Genomic DNA, 23,007 nt, shown 5'->3' on the forward strand with positions numbered 1-23,007 from the left:
CCGTAACCGCCCGGTATCGAGCCGGGTATCCTTGCCACTAGACCATTAGGGCACACATTCAATCGTTATTAAACTGAGTTTGCATTCCGAAAGAGTGAGCAAGTGTCAATTTTCGCATGGATGTGTGGACGCGTCTGCGGCCGGGGAAATCGTTAACTAAAGCGCATTTTCATGTGTGCTCATAAAACTCTTGTAAATATCATGAAAGTAAGGAAAAGTAATGGTGGGTTTTTACTATCATTATCATTAGTGCATTAAGATCAGGATGGTTTCGTTGGCTAGCAAACCTTTGTTTCTACTGGCTATTTCCTAGTGATTTTTGATAGTGAGCCCCCCCCCCCCCCAACCCAAATCGGTGGTATGTTAGAGTATGGTTTACGCGAGGGTTTACGGTTTGTTCTGTTTTGCAAAAACAATTGAATATTGTCCTAAACGTTGGGTTAGTTGCCAAGAAATTACGGGAGGGGGGGGCATTCCCTTCCCTAGATTTTTATAGTGGAAAGTCTGCCCCCCCCCACCCCTCCAAATTTTTATATTTTACTAAAGTTACAATCACAAATATTTGATTTGTTCTTAAATCGTTCAGTAAAATTTAATTCGGTTGGCTGCTGGCAGACCTCTTCCTCCGCATCTTCGTGTTAATATGATTAATTTTATATAAGAGCATAATTTTTTGAATATTTTATTTTTGTTTTTAAATAGAGATCGACCGATACGCCATTTTTGGGTGATACCGATATCGGCCGATATTGCTATGCCTGAAGGCCGATACCGATTAAATATCGGCGTATCGGCCATTTTTTAAAAATTTAATATTTTGTAGATATCAGTTGTGCAGTATTCCTCGTCAGAGAGTATTCGTTAAAAATGGTTTCCAAGTGTTCTGGGGAAGTATTTCACAAAAAATAAAATTGGCAAAGAAGGCAAAAATTATGCAGAGTGCACCATATGCAAGTTGTGTAATTGAATCAAAAGAACATAATAAATGCCGTTGCCCTAAATACAAAACGTAATAACTTTCCGGAATTGAGCACCAGTTACAGACACTACAATACGAATGCGTGACAATAGGACCTCCATGGACACAAATGCATCTATAGGGTCTTTCTGGACGCTAACGCGCGAATAAGCCTAATGCTCCTTAAATTCCAGCTCAAAGATCCACGACAGGTCCCGGTTTTCCCGCCTTGTCGCCACTCCGCAATTATATGAATGGTTTGGGGGAGCTGAGAAATCTTGCATGCTCATCAAAGTACAACAGTCTTACCTATATAGCCTTTTTGGTGTTATTGTTCAGAATTTGTTGTTATAATTGCGGATGTGACATTCTCGTTAGCACACTCATGAGGATATATTTTTAACTGTAATGAAGGCGCCCATTCCACAAAATGCCACAGGATCTTTTTCAGTTCCCTGTATCCTTCTAACGGTCATGCGAAATTATCACGCTTGGGATTAAGTTTTTTTTTCAACAAATGTTAAGCATTACGTAAGTACAAGCACAAACACGCCCTGTCCTGTTCTGTTTTATTTTTGAAAGTATCGCTGTTTGATGATCCTCTTAGTCTTACACAGATCTTCTATTTTTCTTTTGACAGTACTCTTTTGTGACACTTCCTGTTGGAGAGATTAAAAATTGAAGTTGTGAACCCACCGGCAGGTATGTCTCGACCTGACCCTCCATTTCCCTTTTGAGAGTATCCTCTACCAACCCATCGTTTCGAAGATATCCTAATTTGAAGTGTTGATCTCATCGATGGATACATAGCTTAAGCAAGATTGTACTTTATGACGTTGGTCAGCACACAATTTTCTGTATGTTTACATGTACGTTGTACCCAGAGAAATCTACTGTATTGTGTTTGTTTTATTTTTACGTCATTTTCTTTGAATCTTCACGATATTTGGGGCTTCACGCACATTTTATACTCGCTATATATACACAATCAGATCTGTGATGTATCACTAACGTTAAACTTGACGTGCAGATTATCTATAAAAAACGTCATTTTGCGTTAACGTAAAATGAGGTTCTTTGGCAGATAAACCTACAGTAAAATTTTGCATAAAATTCAGATGATAAGTCCCGTGATGTATCAGAAACGTCAAACTTAACGTGGTTTTGCGATATTTGGTGTAGGCAAAATGACGTTTTTGACAGATAACCTACACCTACACGTTAAGTTTGACGTTTCTGATACGTCACGGGGCTGATCATCTGAATTGTATGCAAAATTTTACTTACTACTTCAAAGCAAACGAGCATGTAGGTACAGGTCGATGAAATAAGAATTAGAATGCCTTTTTTACACTGATAACGATGATGAAAACAGAAAAACAATTGACAGTCGCATTCTCAAAATAACAAAAAAGCACTTTTTTCTAAAGGAACACGATGTACCTAACTTTCCATTATTTTTGGAAATGCATTTTGTTTTTAAAATACAATGTTGAAAATAATACAATTACAAAACTACTAGACAACTCCTTGAACACTTTATTTTATGAAACTATCGGATTCATATTTCTGAATAAAAGCCACGTTGATGAAACATGAAATTGGAAAATTGTCACTAGCTTCCTTATTTTTGACTTTAGAGCAATATGACATGTGACAGCTTTTGTTGACAATGTAATTCTCTACCTAGTGACGATATGGTATACAGGGTGTCCCATTACAAGAAATTACGGTTTGTCGGTATTTTGAAAATGCGACTGTCTATTGTTTTTCTGCTTTCAGTATTGTAATCGGTGCAAAAAAACACAAGTTCTCTAATTTAACCGATCTTCTATCTCTTAGAATAATTAAGGAATTAAATTAAAGACCCTGTATTATATTCTATCAATCCTTGCTTATAGAACAAAGTATAAAAAGCATCACTATTTAGTGTTGTAAAATTTCCGTAATTTATTTATCGTTGCGAATATTCGGGAACTTCCGAGAATATTTATCTTTTACGGAATGGGCAATGCCATTCACATTCGGACTATTCTATAGTAATTAAAATACACCAAAAACGGAATCAATGTTTTGGTAGTTCATATGTCATAAGTCATAACAAATACTATACCTTCAAAACAAAACTAAGAATTTAGACAAATAAAAGAAAATTCACTCAAAAATTCGAAAATAAGAAAGTCAAAAATTTTATTAAAATTTTCATTCACACAAATGCAGAAAATTTCATGGTAGGGGTTTTAAAATATAATACCAGAGTAATAAAGAACTTTTCCTAGAAAAACTAATGACTTATTTATACTTGTTAATGCTCGCGTAACTTCGTGAAATCGGGGGTTAGCCGATTAAAAATTAGTGTAAAACTGGAAATTTCGGAAGAATGTTATGGAGAATGTATGGGAAATACTCGCTTAAAATTTCAAATTTCCAGTGGGCGAATATTTCCAGAAATATTGTAAAATTCGTGTGTTTTCATATTTGAAAAATTCATTTTTAACTTGCCCCTTTGATCATCCCATTGTTTGTTACGTTGACGTATGTCATTTTTAAAGACATCACGCACGACACCTATTTTTTACTGGAAGAAAGAAAGCTGCAAATTCCCAAAATACAATATTGATTGATAAATTTAGCAAACCGTCGGGACTTTTATGTAAATAACTATTATAGCCATACGTTGCATTTGACTTTCAGTTTATACTAAATGTTCTTGCCACTGGGGTGAAAAATCTCGTTTGTGAGATGGTTCTTGAATGCCGAATGGCACCCCCTTGCATGACCACTGTCTTAACTTCGAGTTCAATCCTGAAGTATAAGATTACTTACAGTTTTTGCTATCGAGGGCTTGGAATTGGTACATTGGATTTTCTCTGTCCTTTATTCTAGCGTTACCTTGGACCATACGATCTCAAGGGTCTTCTTGCTGTTGGATATTTTATGTGGTAGGCACTGCCATTTTGAAGGCAGTTTAGAGGCAATTATGTAAATGACCACTACCTATAGTTCAAATTCTTATGGTTTAGTTATGAAATTTTTTGTATTACTGAACATTATTATTTTTACCAATATAGCGAATATCGACGAGAAATAGTCTACTGGTTGGTTAATGTGGAAGTTTAGTTAGTTCTCTGGAGCAGATGTCAATATTTGCTCCTTCCACACTGGCACCGTCAGTGAAAATTGACGCATTGGATCGCCCTTCTGCATCAAAAGTGCTCTCTCGCAAATTGGGCTACAAGAGAATCATCCACTCTCGCGGTAAGGGTGATCATCGTCGCAGTTCTTACTTGTGAAGCGAAAGTCTGATTGCGACTGTCGTTGTGATCAGCATGGAATGGGTCATGGGATCCCGTTTAAACGACGACCCAATTTTCCACATCCAACCGCGCGAAACTGGGCTTAGGCTGGTTCAATTTTTAATGTAGGTCAGGGCCTGTTTTATTATTGCACTTATTTATAGCTGGAGCGATTTGAAAATTTCAAAGGCATCGCGGGGCGAAATGCCTCGCAATTTTTTTATTTCCGTTTTGATTGACTTCATCTGGAAATTCACGCGACGTGTTAGATTTCTTCGAGTAATCGCAATAATTAGGGAATGACATTGCCGCGCACTTTTTTCGTTCACGGTTGCCGGCGATCGGAGGTGCCGTGGGAGAGAGATTGCCTTTCGTATTGATCGTAGCGGCGTTTTATGTGAGGGTTGTTCGACGTCCCTGAACTTGACACTCGTTATTTCCGGGATGATATCATAATAAACAACAATATGGAGCGGTTTTTATAGAAACTAAAGTCGTTAATCTCTGGCTTCAATTTGAAATGTCGTCGCGCGCAATTTTCAGTTTAAATGGCATTGCAGAGCGCTGTGTCATAGCCAACTTTTTTTTAGAATTGGTAACGTAGAAAATGCGTTCGAAACGCACGCGATTTGAGTGAGTGAGCGAGCGTAGGTGGGGGCGATGGAAATAATTTATTTATTTGGCGACAAACATTTTTGGTAACCGTGCGACGATTATACTTGTAAATTTTTTTTCTGTTGCTGCCGGTTCCGAATTGTTCGAGATACGCTACTGGACCGTTGGACAGCAGGTTCAGTAAAACGCGCCAGACGTTGGGCGGTACTGCTGCGCAAAACTCAATGAAATCGCCCTGACGCGAGTACTACGCGCGGGCAACGATCTCATTTCCCCCTAACGTCCCTTACCGCGCCCGTCACTGTAGCGCCGAACGTGGCAATGCCACCAACTAAACACGGCATGCCTGTCTTTGCTTAGTTCCGAACGCTTGCTTGTTTGTGTGCACGTTTTTCATTAAAAAATGCGGGAAAATCGTGACGTCTTTTCAAAAATGATGTTTGTTTGTGATACTTATGATTAAAGGTAAGTGTTTACGTATGGAGTTGCAAGTTAGTCGCGTAAATTGCGGAGAAAGCCATTGTAACGTTTCCGGTTAACCTCAAGCCTAGTTCAGACTCAAATCAAAATGGAGGTAAACCGCGTGCTTTTACTGGCGCTTAATAGTTTTTCATTTTTTTTTCGCTTTTTTTACACCCAACCTTTAACAATTCACACACCGCTCACACCGACGCGAAAATTAATCGACCGCCTTTAATTGTTGTGTTTATTTGGTGTACGTAATTTTTTCAAGATAACCGAGCAGGGGCGGATTACAAAATTTCTTGACCTGAGGCTATGTGTATGCTTCGGATTTCGGACCATCTCGCGATGAATGGTGATGGTGCTTGTAATCTCATTCATGAAAGACGTTTTAATTGAAATTCGACTTTAAGCCAAGGCTCCTTTATGGTCATTTTAAGTAAGTAGAATTTGTTGTATGACGCATTTGTTTTTACGGGAATCATGAATGAAACATTAATTCCACGAAATCGTAAATTGAAAGCAAAGGTGAAACGGTTCGTTACAAATTTTGTAGTAGTGTTGTATGTGTGGGTTCCGGTAACGTTTAAACGGCGATGGCGAGGAATGTGCGTTTCTGTTATTTTACAAAAAAAACGCGATTGTGACATCTTTAGAAAACCGTTAATTTTTAAAATGGCATCCTAATGCATCCTTAATTAACAGTGTGTAGCTTTTCTTAGGCGATTACTTTTTACGTTACAGTTTGCACGATTTTAATTAATTGGACGTTTAATTTTCATGGCACAGTTTGTGGGTATTGCACTTGTCATCAGGAGGTGGCGCCACCGGCTTGACAAATTGACATCATCTCATATTTGAATTGTTTAGGAGCCACAGAACGTCTTTCGCTGCAAATTTTTCTACACTGACTACTGAGGTCGATCTAGCTCTTTGGATAGATTCACAGTGCTGAGGAATCATTCAACAAATTTTTTCTCTATTGAATTATGACGGTGTGCAATTCTTATGAAGTTAAGACAAATGCAGCATTTCTTCTTAATCTGAAAATTCATCTCTGATGAAATTTGGGTCAGCTCGCTGATACAGAACCAAAATTAATATTTTTCGTTTCGAATGCACTCGAGTGCACTATCATTTGGGAGGTACATCTTTAGGAGCTGCAATAACTTCAGATTTGAAATTTCTTCAAGATCAGAATTTTTCTCCTGTGCTGAACCATCTTGGGGTTGGAGACATGCAAAATCGGAAAAGGTATACCGAAAAACTTTCTATAAAGTCGTTAGTTTCATCCTATGTGTCACAGTAACTGAGAAAAGATAAAGATGTAGTTCGAACAATAAAAGTTGAGACCCAGTTTGTCCTGAGAAAACGTTTTGGTTGCTTCATCGAATCAATTGGCAACATGGCATAGTTTGGTATGTGACGCAGAAGATCCTTTGCTCAAATTCGCATTTTCTAATAAAAGTTGTAAAGTTGATTAGGATGGTCGAGCAGCTGGGTCCACTTATAAACAAAGGGAATATAAAAACTAAGCCATGTAGCAGTAATGAAGTGAAGGAAAACTTGCGTGACAAATGGCAAATTGTTTTATTGATACAGAATAGCTTTATTTTTGTGTGTGCTATGCTTCATAGTGTAAAGCCGGCTACTGACTAATACCATTTACCTGTAATGTAATGCTTTTGATAGGAATTTCAATAGTAATTTTTTCAACTCTGATTATTGGCTTCCCTAATTATTTTAGAGATCTAGAGGTCTATTTTGGTGTTTTGTAGAAAAAAAAATTACGGATTCATGCATACTATACCTTTTAATTTTTTGAACTTTCAAACCAAGAACTTTGATAACTAAAAACGCGCTTTTAAGAAAATCAGTGGTGTCATGGCAGTTTGAGAACAAACACAGCTAACTAATGACAAATGCAGGCGCTTTTGTTTCATTCCATAATTCCATGGCATTACTGACTTTTGTTTTTGAATTTATAAAGTAGAAAACAATAGTATGTACAGATTCGTAATTTTGTTCTCTACAAAAAACCTAAATATACTCTCTAAAATAATTAGGGAAGCCAATACTCAGAAATGAAAAAATTACTATTAAAGTTCATATGGTGCGTTTGTCAAGTCAGTCAACTATACGCTATTTTATGGCAGAAATTTTGAAGATTTTTGTAGAAACATTAAAAACCCCCCAGTTTCGCCCCCAGTGTACGAAGGTTGTGTAGTTCCAAGAGCTGTAGGGAAAGGAAAGGAAAAGCAAATCCTTCTTTTCTGGGAGGTAGTATTATCCCGGGGCGTATTCCATACCCCCCAGGCCGCCCGGTTCTATATTCCCCCACAAATCATTCACTGTCTATAGTACTTCCACCATAATTTTTTTAAGTGTCCTTACACTTACAATTAAATTGAAATATTTTGTTTTTGGAGAAAAAAATGTGTACATAGTTTTTTCTATAATCGTAAAATCTGACTGGCCTGTAGGTAACCAGGAGTAAACAATTACTATACAGGGTGTTTCGAAATTCGCGCACACGGACTGTGAGATGGTGTTATACAACGAAAACTGAATAAAAAGTTCCTCTACCAGTTTTTGATCAGACCAGCACTTTTTTTTTCAACGTGCTGAAGCTTGTTTACTAGCAGACGGCGGACATTTTGAACAACTGTTGTAATTATCTACTCGTCATAAGTTGTTTTTAAAAATGTGTTATTATTAAGTTTAACCAGTGGCGCAGCGTAGGGGGGGGGCGGAGACTTAAAACCGCGGTAGCTCGAAAAATAGCGGTCTTATGGGAAACTCGTAGAGGAACTTTTTGTTAAGTTTTTCTCGTATAACACCATCCGTCCGTCCGTGTGCGCGAATTTCGAAACACCCTGTAACAACAATTTGTAATGTGTATATGACTGCAAGAGGCACAGCAAACAGTAGGCTTATTATTATGATATACATCCACGAGTCATACCTAGGCAGTAAACAAGCTAACCTGTAACGGTGGTAAATGTAAGTACGTACTGATCCGAATGCATGTAATGTAGACACCACCATTATCTCCTGTATGAAGTTAGTTGTATAATCGTAGTTGTATGTACAGGGCGGTTCGAATTCGTGGCTCACCATTGGGATTTGCGTAATGGTGGCATATACCTACCGTGTAGGTTAAATGGGGGCAAGGTTACCCCTGTTTGTGACTAAAAAAACGCATTTTAGATTTTTGAAAATTACCGAGATATCACCGAAAAACTGGAATATATCAAATTTCGTTTTCATTTTGCAGTTTATAGTTTATTTTGAACCTTCTTTTGATTTTAAAAATGTGTTACTATTAAGTTTAACCAGTGGCGCAGCGTAGGGGGGGCGGAGATTTTTAAAACCGGGGTAGCTCGAAAAAATAGCGGTCTGATGGAAAACTGGTAGAGTAACTTTTTGTTCAGTTTTTGTCGTATACACCATCCCATAGTCCGTGTGCGCGAATTTCGAAACACCCTGTATAGGGTTGGACAAAACTGGAAACTTCTTTATAATAAAAATAATGATAATAATAATGATGCCTTTTTTTATACACGTTATGTAAAAGTAAAGGAAAATAATCTATGCGGAGTCACATGTTGATCTAGTCGTTCACATGTTGCTCTACCACTCAATCTAGCATGCGATTATATTTATTTTATTTAAAAAATGTGTGAACAAAAATTGTTGATGATTATATGTACTCTTTTTTTGATCTCTCTCTTTTAACCAATACCATATGGTTGATTTTTTAAATGACATGTTTTTCTTGAATTTTTTGAATTTAGGATGTTTTTGCCACATTTAACCATGTTACTTTTTTATGGGTCTTAGAATAAAATCATCAAGAATACATTTTAAATTTCACTTTTTGTCTTTGTACAATTTTATTATAAAACTCATTTTTTTTCAAAACATTTTTTCCAAAGGGGAGTATCTCAAAAAGACTTTCTGAATTTGAATTATTTTTTCTGGCATGTAAAGTAGCTAAAATCGAATAGGCAGATCTAAATTTAAGTGTGATATTGTCAACCAATTGTTATTTACTATTTTTCTTTTGTTACAGAAACTGTGATCCGTATAGATTTACTGGAACAGATACCCTACATAGCCGTATCAGCAGTAGAGTACAAAAATCGCGTCCCGAACCTAGGCCCAATTATAAGCGAACATCTTCTTCCGATAGTAGTCAATAATTTAGGCGATAAGGACAATCAAATACGAAAGACCGCTCAACTGTCGCTGTTTTTCCTCCTGGAAAAAAATCTCGTTACGAGAACGCAAGCCGAAATTCAAGTTTGCCCGGCGGTGCTGGGCCTTTCGAATTCGGACACTTTAATGGATTATCACACGGGATCGATCACGGTAGGTGTCATTTAAGTTGTTTACACGCAAAGACACCTCATGTAAAAGTACATGAACTGGTATCGAGGGGTACACATTTCCATTTTTTGCAAAATTTTGTTTACAAACCCTTTGATCAAAATATTCACGTACTTACCCGCCTCTGTAATTTTAGCAGTTAAGTTTGACCGTGCAGTTTTCCGCGTGAAAGACATGGGTAGTGAGATGTTTAATTGTTTTGTCTCACTACCTTGTCTTTCATGCGGCGACTGCGCCCGTCAACATTAGAATTGTATTTCCAGATACCCGTCTAACACAATGAATCTGCCCGTGCTCGTCAGAGTTGGCTGTTTTAAAGTTTCGATCTATCACAGCCAGCTTTGATGAGCACGATTAGGTTTATCTCATCTAAATGGTACGAACTTTTTCATGCGGGAGCCCAACGCATCAATTTGGTTGTGAATTCTTGTTTCTTTAAGATATCACAGCCACTTTGATGAGCTTGGTCACTGCTTTTCAACGAACGGCGAAGACATCGAACCGAACAGCGCACAAGGAGAGACCGATGCCCCGGTCGTCAATTTGGTTGTGAAATCGTGTTTCAACAGGTATCACAGCCATTTTGACGAGTTGGGTTGTTGGCCCTGGCTGCGACATGAAGAATCCTGCAAGATTAGTGTTGTGTCGCTCATCAGCTGAATGTGAAATGTAATTTGATCATATCACAGTCAGCTTTGATGAGCGATACCTCATTCAAATTTCGTCTCGCTACTTTATTAGTGTGCTAATTAACAGTTTATTTTCAGCAAGCAGAGTGTATTGCTGTGCTCATCAGTTGGTTGTGAAATGGGTTTTGAATCATATCACAGCCAGCTTTGATGAGCGGAGAGGTGCACGTTGATCTTCTTTACACTGTTTAAGTAACGTAAATATTACAATAGTTTATTCTAAATTTATAGTAGTTCTAAGGCGTGTATTTTTTGTTACAGCTGATGAGTCGGTTAGTTCCATTTTTGGGGAGGGAAGTGACCGAGCGAGTATTTCTTCAACGTTTTTCCCAGTTATGCATGAGTAACATGTTTTGCGTTCGCAAAGTGTGCGCCTCACATTTTGGCGATTTTTGCGCAGTTATCGGAAAAGAAGCCTATGATAACGTGTTGGTAAGCTCTTCGGCGTTAACGTTACATTTATTTGAGAACCTGTATTTTTACAGTTACCATCGTACTTAAATCTTTGCGCAGATGAGATTTGGGGCGTAAGAAAAGCGTGCGCCGAAGTTATAATATCGGTCTCCAGCGCGTGTTCCTCGGCGAAACGACGAATGTCATTAGCGCCGGTGTTTGCCAAATTACTGCAGGATCAGAGTCGTTGGGTGCGCCTGTCTGCATTTGAGTCATTAGGACCATTTATATCTACTTTCGCGGATCCCACGAGTACGAGACTGGCATATAATAATGTCGGGGAATTAGTTCTGGTTAACACGGATGGTACTGAATTTAGGTAAGTAAGCTATACTTTCATTCAGGACTCTCCACCATTTCCAAAAATTTATTTTGGTTGATTGCTCCTGATAAAAGCATTGTTGTCATAACCATAAGACCTGTTTACTGTTTGCAGTTTTTTTTAGTTCTGCAAATTAAAAATTATGTTTAGGAGCTAAAACAAAACATTTCCCCCTGTAGCAGGGGAGGCTGAGTTTTTGGCATTTTACAGGAACACTACACCTTTTAACAAAAAAGGTGAGGATTATTTGAAACAAATGACCATTGGCCCAAACTGAAATTTTATCAAGGTGGTATCCTCCTTTATCAGGGGAGGGGGTGAGAAACTGTTAAAACTGCATTTTTTTGTTTTTAGCATTTTGCAGAAAATTCTAGAATATTCGCTACAATATCTTTACAGAGCACTAACAAATTAACTAAAAATGAGAGTCTGTACCGGGTGACCCAATAAGACTGTTCCTCGGCCATATCTCGAGAATCGTTCGTAATATGACTTAGGGGTAAATAAAATTATTGAGTAAATCGGTCATGAAGAATCACTGGAAAATATTTTCAAGTTCTAAAAATGACCAACAGAGGGCGTATCTGCTATCTTAAATTTTAAAATTGCATTTTCTTTAAATTTCGCATAATAAACTAAAAAAAAAATTGTTCACATTTTTAAAGAGAACCAGTTTATCTATTATTTTCGTGAAAGGAAAAACTCAGTTATTTCAAAAACAAAGATGGTGTGGGGCGTTCAATTGTTTTTACAATAACCTGCTTTAACTTTTTAACCGTTTGACCGATTGTAACAAATTTGGTATTGTTGAAAAGAGCATTCCTTGGGCAATGAGAATCAAATATAGTGAATTTAGTTGAATCCTTCTCCGCCAGGGGGCTAGTTTTGACACTATGACCCAAAATCCTAAAAAAATCAAATGGAATATGACTTTTTATGACTTTTTCTTTATGAAAAAGTAGCCAAATAACATCCAAAGAGGCCAGTGAAAACCATTTTTCAAAATCTCGTTCCTAACCTCAAAAATGTTGGGAAAATGAGATTAATTAATTAATTAATTAATAAAAATGCTTAAATTGTATCTTATTTGACGTATTTCCGGTATTTGTCGATGGCGCGAAAGAAAATCACCCTACACTTTTAGATAGGTCTTGGAAAATTAAACAAATGAAACACGATGCATTATAAAATATTAACATTTCAAAAAACTGCACTTTTTGAATGTAAACACAGCAGAATAATTTACAAATTATGGCAGTTATTAATTTATAATGCATGTTTCATTTGTTTAATTTTCCAAGGCCTACCTAAAAGTGTAGGGTGATTTTCTTTCGCGCCACCGACAAATACCGGAAATACGTCAAATAAGACAATTTAAGCATTCTTATTAATTAATTAATAATCTCATTTTCCCAATATTTGAGGTTAGGAACGAGAGTTTGAAAAACGGTTTTCACTGGTCTCTTTGGATTATTTGGCTACTTTTTCATAAAACAAAGTCATATCATTCCATTTGATTTTTTTAGGATTTTGGATCATAGTGTCAAACTAGCCCCTTGGCGGAGAAGGATTCAACTAAATTAACTATATTTTCGTTGATTCTTGTTGCCCAGGGAATGCTCTTTTCAACAATACCAAATTTGTTACAATCGGTCAAATGGTTAAGAAGTTAAAGCAGGTTATTGCAAAAACAATTGAACGCCCCACGCCTTCTTTGTTTTTAAAATAACTGAGTTTTTGTTTTTACAAAAATGATAGATAAATTGGTTCTCTTTAAAAATGTTAAAAAAGAATGTTTAGTTTATTATGCGAAATTGAAAGAAAATGCAATTTTAAAATTTAAGATGGCAGTTACGCCCTCTGTAGGTCATTTTTAAAATTTGAAAATAATTCTTCATGACCGATTTACCTAATAATTTTTTTATCCTTAAGTCATATGACGATATGGGCGCGGAACAGTATTAAGCGGTAGAGCAGAGCGATGCATGGGGAGTCTGACTGTCTGAACACGTTAACTGGCACTAGATCTGCTAGATATTATTTAGTGTTATTTATAATTAATTGTATTACATGCCATGCCAGACTTGCTAATTCTTGCACATTTTAAATTTGAGGATTAACATGAACATTTTGCAGAAGAACCATCTTGTCTGCAGCTGTGTTTAAATTCTTTGACTGCTTAATAAAGTGTTGGCTTGGATTATGATGGGAGGGTGAATTAGGTCCACATGTACTTAGGCCTTGACATCATCCAAGCCATCCCACACTTGAACGAACCTAAGGATGGAAGGGGAAGCTTCTTTAAACTTAGCTATGTCCGGTAGCCGTTTGCAAAAACGCGCCACACTATGAGATGGTCCTCTGAAGGCCTCTCTCGCTTGGCGCCAATCTAACGGCATGTTCCACCTAGCCCTGTTTTGGGTTTGAGCGTTTTGAATTATTAAGTTGTTTACAGTTGTGGCTGTAAGTGGAAGAGCCGGCCCTGGGCTGTAAAACATCTGTTTTGAGGCCAGTCGTGCTAATCCATTGACTTTCTCATTGCCTTTTTGTTCCAGCAGGTCCTTTCACTTATACGAGCTCAACGGTGTTGCTATTTGCTTTAGTGCATAGTCTGTAATTTTATGGTGACCAAGTCACTGGAAAGTGAAGATTCTGATAGTTTTGTTCTATTATGCACAAGGACTTCCTTGCACTAAGCATTAGTCCTACCAATTCTGCCTGGAATACAGTAGGGAGTTTGCCTAGTGGTTGGGTAACGTGGAAGTTCAGTTCTTTGGAGTAAATACCAGTGCCTGTTCCTTTCATTGTTTTAGATCCATCCATGAAGATGGAAGCCACATTCACATAAAAAAAGATGGGCACTTTTTCCCTAATTTGAATTGGAGGGTGAGTGAGTCCAGTCGTCATTCTAGGATAGGCATCGCTTAATCGTCTCGCTCAGAATATGGGAGTGGCCCATCTCAGTACCTCTGCTGTTCAACAGTCCCTCAGTTCTAAGACCCAAGGATGTCAGTATGGCCTCTCTCACGTAGAGATCTAGTGGAGACAGACCCAGAAGGGAAAGTATGCCAGTCTTTGCGCATAATTAAGAAGTACCCACAGTCTGCCAATTGCGCGGTGATATTGCCAGAAAGCCCTATTTCCGCTTTGAGCTGAATATGTTTGCTCCAATCCAGTTTATTGTCACGTGTGTAGCCTCAAATTTGCTAGTTATTTTATTAGTATGGATATTAGAAGTAGTGATAGCACCCCACCTTGGGGGGTATCTTTTCTGTGCAGTTTTGTGTTTAGTCATCATCACTGATGTGCACTGCTCAGCGTTTTAGCAGCTGCACAATCCAGCTTCGTCACCTTGCCAGGTTAAAAACACCACCCTGTATACGGCAACTACATCTGCATCTACTGTTTTTACCAAGATTCTCTTTACCTTGTATTTGGGTCATACGATAATAATGCGTGCTTTCTTCTAGTACTGTACTCTTCTCATCTAAATCAGATTTGCCTGGACCGAAGCTGCAAATGATTTTCGTTATATTGGTTACTATTTGCATGTCAAAATTTCTTAAGGGAATCCCTGACAAGATCTATTCTTTTTTTTTTGTAAATCTTTTAGTATGGTATTTTTAAATTCTGTTTCCAGAATTAAGAAAATTGTCTTTGAAGTTAGAGACATGGCATGTCCGAACCATAAGAATCAAAAGAATGTTTACAATTTGAGATTTAGTAGTATGCCTAATATTACCAAATGCTGATTGGGGGGGGGGGGATAGGTTTGATTTTCCAATTCTCATCTTCAGTTAATATGTTAGTGTTTCGTAAATATATTTCTAATTTCAACTGAAAATTTATTGTGTAATCTGATTCATTGACTTTGAGGTTATGTTTTAAGTTGTTAAGAGTACGGATAGAACAAAAGTTAGTACCCTCAATTGATAGGGGTGGCTCACTCTTTCCTGTCCTAGGGGGGCGGATGTGCAAAGTGACCTACTTTAATCATCAAACGCCCTAGAATTACATGTTTTGACCTTTAGTGCTAGGGCTATCCCTAAATCTATGCAAGTGGATGCTACTGATTCTTCTAGGTTTTTTGAGGTTTATTGTTTGCTATATAAGCAAATTGAATTGTGTTCAGTCTCAGTTTCAATATCTATGCCGAAGTTATAAATGGTGAAATTCATGCGCGTGTTATAAATGTGTAAATTTACATGTTATAAATTTGAGTGCAAGCAAGTTTTAAATAATGATTAACTGTTTTAAATTAAACTGTTTAAGGACCATTTTAATTTGGTTTCTCGTTAATAATGTTTGTTCTTATGAGCATTAATAATTCATTTAAATAAACCATAATTAAATTTATGTTACTGTACTGTACAAAGAATGGCATGACCTTTCAAAGGCACTGAAACAGATTGTCGTGTTTTGGCCTTAAGCTGAAAATATACTTGAAAAATTTTTTGGTGGAATTTTGGAGTTCTGGCTACAATTCCTGAGTACTCTACACAAGTTATACAACCATTTATTATAAAATTTCTTTTTCTCGATTACCTTGATGTATCACAACCTATATTTTTTTCAAATTTTTTTTTATTGTTTTGAAATAGTAGATCATAGATTCATGGAGCTTTTGTTTTGTTTATTGTAACCACGGCTTAAATCAGCTGATGGGTGTTTTTCTGGGAGCTTTAGTTAAACATTTATGGGAAAGTAAAATAGATAGGTTTTTGAAAATTGAAAGGAGTTGCTCTGAAGGCCCAATCGATGTAAAATATTTTCAAAATGGCCGCACTTCGTTATTTTAAATGACCACCCCAATTTTGGATCGATTTTGTCAAAATAAGGCCATTTCGATTCTTTATCTCATGCAATAGTAAGAAAATGGTCATCCCATTAAAAAAAACTCAGTTTTTAGTGTCTCCATAGGTGCGGTTGTACGCAAATTCACTTTTTTTTAAAGTACACTTGTGCGGCCATTTTGAAAATATTTTACATCAATTCGGCCTTCAGAGTAACTCATAAGTACAAATTTTCAAAAACCTACCTATTTTACTTTTACAGAAACGTTCATAAAGCTCTCAAAAAAATACCCTTTATAATAATTATATAAAAAAAAATACATATATATCAATACATCAATGTAATCAGGAAGAAGAATGCAAAAAAATTGATGTTAAAATATACAGGGTGTTTCATTGAAAAAATACCAACTTTGGGTCAAATCTTGGAAACGGTGGTCCAAATTTTTTCACTATGCCATTGGATAACATGATATTTTAGTCATTTCTTAGAGATCAATTTAAGAACTAATTATTTATGTTTATTATTGCTTATAAATGAGTAACATACAATATTGTACAGGGTGAATCAACGATTGCGCGGAATCACTAAATGCCTTCAAGATAAGATTTTTTTTAATAGAGTGCTTTTGTATTTTGGTATGGTTGAATGTTCTCCACATCTTATAGCGTTTTCGATTGGCAAAACTCGTGCTGCACGAGTGCAATTTTTACGTTCTATTGGTAATTTTAGGGCAATTTTCTGTGTTCCATTGGCAAATGTGATGCAACAATTACGCACTAAATGCAAATTTTGACGCACGAGGTCGGAGAGCTCGTGGAGCAAATTTTCAAAATAAAAGTGCACCAATTTGAATTTATTTCTTGCGTTGGAGAGTTTTTTGTTGTCATCTAGCGATAGCGAAGATGATGAACTAGCCATATAACTTCTACTTTACAAAAAGTTGCATTTTACTCTTTAAAGTGAACGCCAAAAATTGGTTCTTTACAGGAATTTCAAATTTATATTCCTCATTGTTTATCATAAATAATAGTAAAATCGTTTCAGTCATTTTTTAGAATACAGATTTGTCGATTACCTAAATCATTGTATAAATACAAATCTAAAATAAGGTTATGGACAAATGACAGCAAATATTTACGAATATTTATGTTCCATTGAGAGCAATTTTCACATGGATTTCTTTAGTTTCTTGTGCAACACTCGTGCAGTACGAGTTTTGCCAATCGAAAACGCTATTAGAAATATTTTAAATTATACAAGGGTGCGTTCACAAAGTAGGAGACTAAAAAGGTACATGTTTTTAAATGGAACCCCCTGTATTTGAATGTATTTTATAATTATACGTGTAATTGTATACATTTTTTATTATGTGGTTAATATACGAACTTGTAGTTGTAAAAATAATTCCATTTATAAGAAAAATATGGCATTTGCAAGATTCAGTTTATTGACAAAATTACTGCTTAAATTTTGATTCCATGCTCTGTATCTTTTATCCTGAGTACGGTAAAAGTCAAATATAATACTATGAAACAATTAAAAATAAATTTATAGGGTGTTTTCTTTGTAGGGCCAAAGTTACAAAATTCAGAGATTTTTTAATGGAAACACACAATTTTTCTACCATCTTTTAGATCTTTAGATTTATTTGAAAATTGTTTTGGTCCTATCTACGTACCAATATTTTTTTGTACCCATTATCACTGCATATTAGTATAACAACCAATATATCGACGAACAAGTAAACATTTCTTCCGTCTTATAATATACAATATTTTATTGCTCGTTATTGAAAATTCTGTTTGTTTTTTACAGGATAACTCCTTCATATTCTGAATCAAACATTTTAAGGTCTGTGAATGAATTGCACATGTTATTTAAAGAAGAAGCAAATAAAGATCCGACGCCCTTAGACTCAATATGGGATCTAATGGAGGATCCTTCAGAAAACGCCGAACCAACGCCAGGTGAATCGACGACAGAATCCAAAATACAGATTGCCACAGATCCTGTAACGAAAGCGTCTGCGGACGCAAACACAAAGACTGGTGCAAGTGTAGATATCAACAACGTATTTGATGTTCAATCTTTTGATAACTTATTGAAATGCCTCGATGAAACTGTTTCGAATTGGGATACTGAACCGAATGTGGCAGCACAGGATCCATTTGAGGACTGGAAGGCTTCAAATAAAAACGCAGAATCAAATGATGAGGTTAGACATAGTAAAACAGAGAATGAAAATTGTGACATTTCCAAGTCTAGAAATAGAGCAGAAAATGTTGACAATTACAATTCGTACAACTATTGGTACGTCAGTCCTAATATGCCTTTAGATCCTAAAATTGTAAACGACGAATCGGTCTTGCGCAATGTCGATCATGCTAGTACAGTAAGTTGATATTTTTGTATCGCTAATTGTCATATATTCACATTTATTGTAGCAATCCACCAAGGAAGATTTAAACTACTCCATTGAATTTCTTACTAAACCATCTCCTTCTCAATTATTAGGTAAGATTTTTTTAAATTTTATTTATAAAATAATTGCTCAAATAGTGAGTTTACACTTAGTTGTGTTTAGTAAATAAAAAGTAATTTACTAATTTTATTGAAGAAAATACACACAACACCATACCTACAAACACACCAAACACTGAAGAGAAAATAATTAGCGATGCATCGAAGAATTGTGAAAATTTCACAAGTAACGAAGAACATCCCCAACAGGCCATCGTTCCCCAAGTCCTGATTGACCACTTTGTGTCAATGACTGATTCTAATTTAGCTCAAGAATCTAATAACGAAATGGCGTACCATTGCGCCTACTCCTTGCCGGCCGTTGCGTTGACACTAGGAAGTGATAACTGGCATTTATTGAAGAATACGGTGGAAGTTTTAGCTGCCAACATGCAATATAGAGTTAGACGCACTGTTGCAAGTAGTTTATACGAATTGGCTGTGATATTAGGCCCAGATATAGCGACAAATAGTTTAATGCCAATATTCGAAGGTTTTATTCGGGACTTGGATGAGGTACGAATAGGAGTTTTGAAACATTTAGCCCATTTCTTAAGGGTGAGTTGCGTGTGGGCGTGAAAACGATTTTTAAATCATTACTTGTAGTTGATCAGTCCTACCATAAGAAATTTCTATTTACCAAGACTGGAGGGCTTTCTTCTAACTGACAACGAAACGAATTGGAGGTTTCGACAAGAGCTGGCGGAACAATTACTGCTCGCTGTGCCTTTATTTTGCCCAAGAGACGCCTGTAAACATATCAGTTTTTTGGCTCAAGAATTACTGTGTGATAAAGTTGCCGCTGTACGAGAAGTTGCATTATTATTAGTAAGTTGGATTGTGATTCTTCGTCCATATAAAAATCAAATACTGTCCATTTAACTTTTTCCATTTTTAAAGGTTACCGAATTAATTCGTCACATGTCATCCGATCCGGCACGGACGTCCCGTCTACTAGTTAAATTAGATGAAAAATTCGCACATTCAAAAAGATGGAAATTGAGGCAGTCGTTTGCGTTACTCTGTTCTAAATTGTTAACCTCTTGCGCGTTACCGCCTGAACAGTTTGCAAATGAGGTGATGCCACATTTTCTGGATTTGAGTTGGGATCCTGTCGCTAACGTTCGACTGGTGGTGGCCAGAACTATTGCTCAACATATTATTACAAACGGTTGGTATGACGAGTGTAATTTTAATGTGAAATAATTCCTTCTCGTTTTAAGAGTATTTCTCAGATCCCAACAATGCGCATTTTGATGGTTTACAAACCGTTTTACGAAGGTTACAAGCCGATAAAGATCGCGATGTACGAGACTGTGCTGGTTTTCACCTTTCGACTGTGGTGCAACGGGTAGTGCCCGCTAGCTCGCTTCTTTGAGCGTCGGTGATCATTCACAGCATACCTGAATAAAGTGCAATTTTGATCAAGTATGTTAGTGTAGCATTCTGGATTCCAATCTTTGGAGTTAATAGTAAGTCTAAAAGTATTAATTTTCTCTATCCAGCTAAAAAAAAATTGAAAATTTTTGTATTTAGTATTAATTATCTTATGATTTTATTGTAAATGTTTTATACTGTAAAATATCTATAGACTTTATTTGTGTAACTGTTTTTTCTTGTAATAGGCGGCAGAAGGTGTTTGCCGTAACTTGCAAATATTGTGATCCAATTTGATCTGCATTGAAGTTTCTCTTTGCAGTTAATAAAGTGTTACAGATAGTTTTGTTTTTACTTTATAATATACTTACAAACCAACAATGTTTAAGATGCAAAACTGAAAAACATTTATTCAAACATTGTGTATAGTTATGTGATCTCTACAGATGCTTATCTTTATAATTAGGCTACAAGCCATTGGCAAATTGACCCTCCAACACCCTGAGGTACAACCAATGATTGCACACTCCCTTCCCTCCTCCAAATGTACTGGGGTTAAAAGAATAGAATATGCAAATTGTGTTCTTTATTGTACAATATAAGATAAGTCTGGAAACTAAAATACAAATTTAAGATGCCACTTTTTAATTTTTCTTCAAATTTAAGCGATTATTTAAATTTACTTTAAGTGAAAACAACTTTCATTTGGTCTAATCCAGTCTGTCTAATGTAAATCCAGTGGCAGCGTGTCAAATGGAGCAAGTATTCCTTTGAACTTGTCTTGTAATACAAATTCCATGTCTTATTCGCGATTCAGATTAACACTAGAGGCGCTGGTGTGATTTACAAATGGCGTGTATGGATGGTAGTGGCATTGTTAAAAAAAATATTTAAACAATGGTAGCGGGTTGTAAACATTTGATTATTCTTGCAGGTTTTAAAGTGAAATTGAGTTTACCTGTGGTTTACCTGCCGTTTTTGAGACTTTTAAATATAACCCCTTTATCCTATCTGACAGGACTTTATTAAGGTGGCATTTACATTGAAAAAGTGGAAATTTGTTTGATTGTTGATTGTTAGATTGAGTAAAATTCCAGTAACTGAAAAAATGCTATAAAAGTTTAAAAACAGTTTCAGAGTTAAAAATCTAATACACCTTAAGGGGTTGATTCTGTCCCACCAGATCAGATCTTGTAAAGCAAATTTTTTAAATTACTTTTCGTTCAAATATCCTAACAAATAAAAATGGGGATTGCGCAAATACAAAATTTGGGTTGCGCATGCGATATTTCTTTTTATTCTGCATAGTTGCAGAAAACTGGACATTCATATGTTCTTTGGAACAAGAATTATAAAAGAAACCCTTTTTTGGAGGTTGAGGCAGTAACTTTTTGGCCCGTTAAGCCCGTTTGTAACGATCATTTATTTAGTCAATTTTTAAATAATTTTTTTAGGAACAAAAAAATTGAACATTTCATACGTTAACTATCAATTTTTTGGTAGTTATTTTAGGAACTGAAAGTTGTCCTATTTTTGTAATGTTTAGAACCTGTCCTATTTTTCCCTCAATTTTTTAGTAATTTTTGACAGATAATAGGGAATTTGTAAAATTAAAATAAAATTTATATTCATTTTTAAAGCTCACTATAACACGTTGACAGTAGATAGAGACCTTAGTTAAAGTTTACAGAAGATAAATATTTAGTCTCCAGACCTGCAGTTTTCCTAATTCGTAAGGTAAATACAGGAGTAGTATAGAACAACTTAAGACCTTCTGCAGAGGCACCTCTAAAAAGCATTATGCGGGTCACTCTGTAATTGGGCGCAAGCCTGTTGAGAGCCCAGAACAAGAGAGTGATAATAAAATTTATTTAATAAATAAATAAATAACATAGGTTATGTACAAATGTTTACATTTTACTGGTACTAAAAAATTGACAATATTATGGAATGTTGGCTTTAGTCTATATAGCCGAAAAACAATGGCGACCTTTCTTATGTTCTGAGGAACATGTTTATCAATTTTCAACCGTTCGGACGTTTCTACGTTATCGTGCACACGGCCAGACAGACAGACAATTATAAACGGTCTTGAGGATCGTTAATAAGTCGAAATCGGCCGAATACGTATCTAAAATAAGTGTTGTTTTGTTTACACTGCCGTCATATTAGTGTGTAAGATGGGATGCATAACTGTCAGGCATACCAATGATGACTCGTATATGAGCATTTTCCGAGCTAAATTTTACGCACTGTATACAGGGCCGGATAAAGGTTTCTGTAGGTCAGGGGCAAACATATTAGAGAGGCCCTATTCCTATACAAAATAGGTTATAATTTCAACAAACGCCAAATTTACCCTGATATTAATTTTGATTGTCGAAAGCCCCCCCCGTCGGAGGATGTTTAGTTATATGCAACTGAGTATCTCAGAGATACTTGACTCGATTGAGAAAACCATAGCCATAGATCATTTCATTCTTAGAGGGGGCGCGGCCGCCCTTGTGTAAACACTGAGCCTCTGACCCATACTTCCGACGTCGCTGAAATGAGTTGTGCTATGAAAAAGCTAAAAGTGTACAATATACTCTAACAATTGTCGGGTTGGTGTTATAGGCCCCAGGAGTCACAGTAATCCAGTCCAGGCCCATCGACTATACAGGATGTGTCTGGTCGAGTGGGACCTCATGACTGAGCACATTTGTTATTATTGAACATAGAAATTAGGTTAAACCATATATCTAAATCAGATATATGGGTTAAACAAGCAAAGTTGACAGTTCAAACAACTAACAAGCATAAACAATGACACAAGTTATTCCATTTGCGGTATCTGGTATGTGATGAGTGATGACTGCTATGCATAATTTTATTTTATTGTAATATTTTTTGTAAAAGAACTTATAACGCGTTTTGTGAAATATAAAAGGGCACTGAAAACAACCGTTTTTGTATACACGGTGTCCATTAGGACACATAGCCACTATAGGGATCTCACTTATCTTAAGAGATAGAAAGTTGGTTAAATGGGGGCAAAGTTGCCAATTTTTGTGCCGAATAAGAATCTGAAAAGAAATTTGAAATATCTTCAATAGTTTTGAAGATATCGCAAAAAAACGAAAATTT

The 23,007-nt window shown here is 36.2% G+C and overlaps 2 protein-coding genes across 6 annotated transcripts in view; one reads left to right on the plus strand and one right to left on the minus strand.

The window, feature by feature from the left end:
- Positions 1–20,107, plus strand: part of LOC116169371 (serine/threonine-protein phosphatase 4 regulatory subunit 1-like) — a 30,419-nt gene extending 10,312 nt beyond the window's left edge. Inside the window, exons 1-10 of one of the 4 annotated variants that reach the window (XM_031485450.1) lie at positions 5,179–5,334; positions 9,407–9,705; positions 10,674–10,844; positions 10,898–11,184; positions 17,800–18,376; positions 18,429–18,498; positions 18,602–19,062; positions 19,111–19,332; positions 19,405–19,675; positions 19,728–20,107. In XM_031485450.1, the coding sequence (XP_031341310.1) occupies positions 5,325–5,334; positions 9,407–9,705; positions 10,674–10,844; positions 10,898–11,184; positions 17,800–18,376; positions 18,429–18,498; positions 18,602–19,062; positions 19,111–19,332; positions 19,405–19,675; positions 19,728–19,882 (2,523 nt within the window). In that variant the 5' untranslated portion in view covers positions 5,179–5,324 and the 3' untranslated portion in view covers positions 19,883–20,107. Of the gene's footprint in view, positions 1–5,178; positions 5,335–5,579; positions 5,771–9,406; positions 9,706–10,673; positions 10,845–10,897; positions 11,185–17,799; positions 18,377–18,428; positions 18,499–18,601; positions 19,063–19,110; positions 19,333–19,404; positions 19,676–19,727 lie in introns of those variants that run through there. The other 3 variants (XM_031485449.1, XM_031485451.1, XM_031485448.1) reach the window with 3 other exon arrangements.
- Positions 1–23,007, minus strand: part of LOC116169370 (transient receptor potential-gamma protein) — a 433,246-nt gene that overhangs the window by 132,141 nt on the left and 278,098 nt on the right. The gene's annotated exons all lie outside the window — the stretch shown is intronic.

Source organism: Photinus pyralis, unplaced genomic scaffold, assembly GCF_008802855.1.
Source record: "Photinus pyralis isolate 1611_PpyrPB1 unplaced genomic scaffold, Ppyr1.3 Ppyr1.4_LG4, whole genome shotgun sequence".
Classification (NCBI taxonomy): domain Eukaryota; kingdom Metazoa; phylum Arthropoda; class Insecta; order Coleoptera; family Lampyridae; genus Photinus; species Photinus pyralis.